Raw genomic sequence first — 2,051 nt, forward strand, 5'->3', positions numbered from 1 at the left:
AATATTCAGCTTTTATACCCGCGCTGGATTCTGTTGTAATTTAATTTTTTGGATTACCGGTTAAGTCTAGGAATAATGGAAGTGCATAGATGAAGAGAAATGAAAGCCAAAAACTGATGGAAGCACAACCAGCCTGGTGCGAGGTTAGCAAACCCTTGCTTATGGGATACCCTTGACCATTATTGACTATGTATACATGAGTAAGCAGCCAGGACAGAAAATCTACTATGACGAGGCAAAGTTTGTTCAGGGGAGACAAAAAAAGGTACAAAAATGCTTGGGCTATGAAAAAATAATCCTGGCAAAAGAAAAATGGGCTTGGTAGAAGGCCCAGTTGTGTATGTGACGTTTTTGTTTCTTTTTGGACTTTATAGCGTGGTACTAGTTCTTTTCCTTTCTTTTTGTTCCCTTTTCCCTCTTCCAGTGGTACAATCCTGTACCTTCTTTAGATTCGATGCATTTTTCTTTATGGGTCAAAAAAAAACTAAACGGAACGATTTTCATATCCATAATCATAATTTTTATTTTATTCATTGAGACTAACTAAATATTAGCTAGCAAGTAAGAGAAAAATATCAATCAATGCCAAATAGCTCTTCTCTGCCACTTCTTTTCATGAATACGATAAAGATGAGCTCCATCCCGACGATAAGACCACTCGCAATTTAGCGCACACAACCATACGTATTTGTTTATTATTCCACTTGCATGGTAAACATCAAAGTTGCCTGAGTACCAACGCTGATCCTTTTTGTCGTACCAACGAAGATCACACCAGAAATACGTACGAGTTGGAACAACACGAAATTGCCAATGCCATTCCTCACCTTGACCAAGCGTACGTTGACCGAGATCATCATCCCTTGACCTGCAGTGGATATCCAACTTAACTCCTCTCACCTTCGATATTGTTCTCTACATGCACCGTCACAGGATCGAAATATTTCAATGAACCTTTGGAAATTGGAACCGAAATCAATAAAAAACAACAGACTCATATTGCCATTGTTCCCAGTTCCCATTTTTGAAGACGAATGTGTTGTATATATATGTCAAGGCCTTATGACCCCTTTTTATATATATATACAAACATGAAAGTCTGAAAGATATTAAACACACAGGTGTGGAAGACATTAATCTTGTTTTTATGTCGACATATGATATAGCTTTTTCCTTTTAAAAGTATAATCTTTGATGCCGTTGAGGGATTCTTATGTAAATTAATTTTTTTTGGGCTGCACTTGCAGGTTACCTCATCAACGGAAAATTTAATGACCAAAAATCAACCATTTGCACAGTACCTCTTCTCTCCCACTGACCAAAAAACATTTATATGATATTATCAATCGGATGATGCCAAGTACCTCTTCTCTCCCACTGACCATGCCTATCAGCACGCTGCAGATAAAATCCATCTGGACGAATAGACCACCAACAATGATTTGCGCATTTTTTATGGAATTTGTCGTACCATCCATTTCCTTTGTAAACAGTAACTGTACCTTCATACCAACGATGATTGTCATACCAACGAAAATCACACCAAAAGTGTGTATTACGAATCAGTGATTGATGAAATTCCCATTCCCAATACTCACCTTTATGGAGCGTACGTTGACGTAGATCGTCATCATTAGACCTGCATTGCATATCCAACGAACCATCTATATCATTGCATACATTCACCCGCACAATATCATAATGGAACCATGTAAATGATGAACACTTGGGAACCAGTAACGGAAATAATAGCATAAACAACAGACTTACGGCATTGACATGGTTTGCAGTACCCATACTCGATTCTGAATGAGTCTAATGACGCCCTATCTATCTTTTTATTAACACAATGGCTTATCGGAATTAGTGGCAGAATCATTGGAGAATCTCTAGAATTTAAGGCTAACAAAGAATTGATCGATCACAGCTAAAAAGTTAATGGAGGAACATTGATATATACATATATAGACACTTGAATGACGGAACAATTTAGGAAACATATAGATCTTAATTGCACCATTCAATAGAAACAAACATTTGACAATATTATT

The 2,051-nt window shown here is 37.1% G+C and overlaps 1 protein-coding gene across 3 annotated transcripts; it reads right to left on the minus strand.

The window, feature by feature from the left end:
• Positions 1 to 485: 485 nt before the first annotated feature.
• Positions 486 to 1,821, minus strand: LOC113361766 (S-protein homolog 29-like). 3 transcript variants are annotated; one of them, XM_026604902.1, is made up of 3 exons: positions 1,771 to 1,793; positions 1,599 to 1,639; positions 486 to 1,502 (listed from the first exon to the last, which is right to left on the minus strand). In XM_026604902.1, exons 1-3 carry the CDS (start codon positions 1,779 to 1,781, stop codon positions 1,330 to 1,332), a joined length of 225 nt encoding a protein of 74 aa, XP_026460687.1. In that variant the 5' UTR covers positions 1,782 to 1,793; the 3' UTR covers positions 486 to 1,329. The 3 variants fall into 3 exon arrangements, with proteins under 3 accessions (XP_026460687.1, XP_026460686.1, XP_026460685.1); XM_026604901.1 differs by having other exon boundaries at positions 1,599 to 1,821; XM_026604900.1 differs by having other exon boundaries at positions 486 to 915; positions 1,365 to 1,821.
• Between the last annotated feature and the right edge of the window lie 230 nt (positions 1,822 to 2,051).

This window comes from Papaver somniferum, chromosome 3, assembly GCF_003573695.1.
Source record: "Papaver somniferum cultivar HN1 chromosome 3, ASM357369v1, whole genome shotgun sequence".
In the NCBI taxonomy this organism is placed as follows: Eukaryota; Viridiplantae; Streptophyta; class Magnoliopsida; order Ranunculales; family Papaveraceae; genus Papaver; species Papaver somniferum.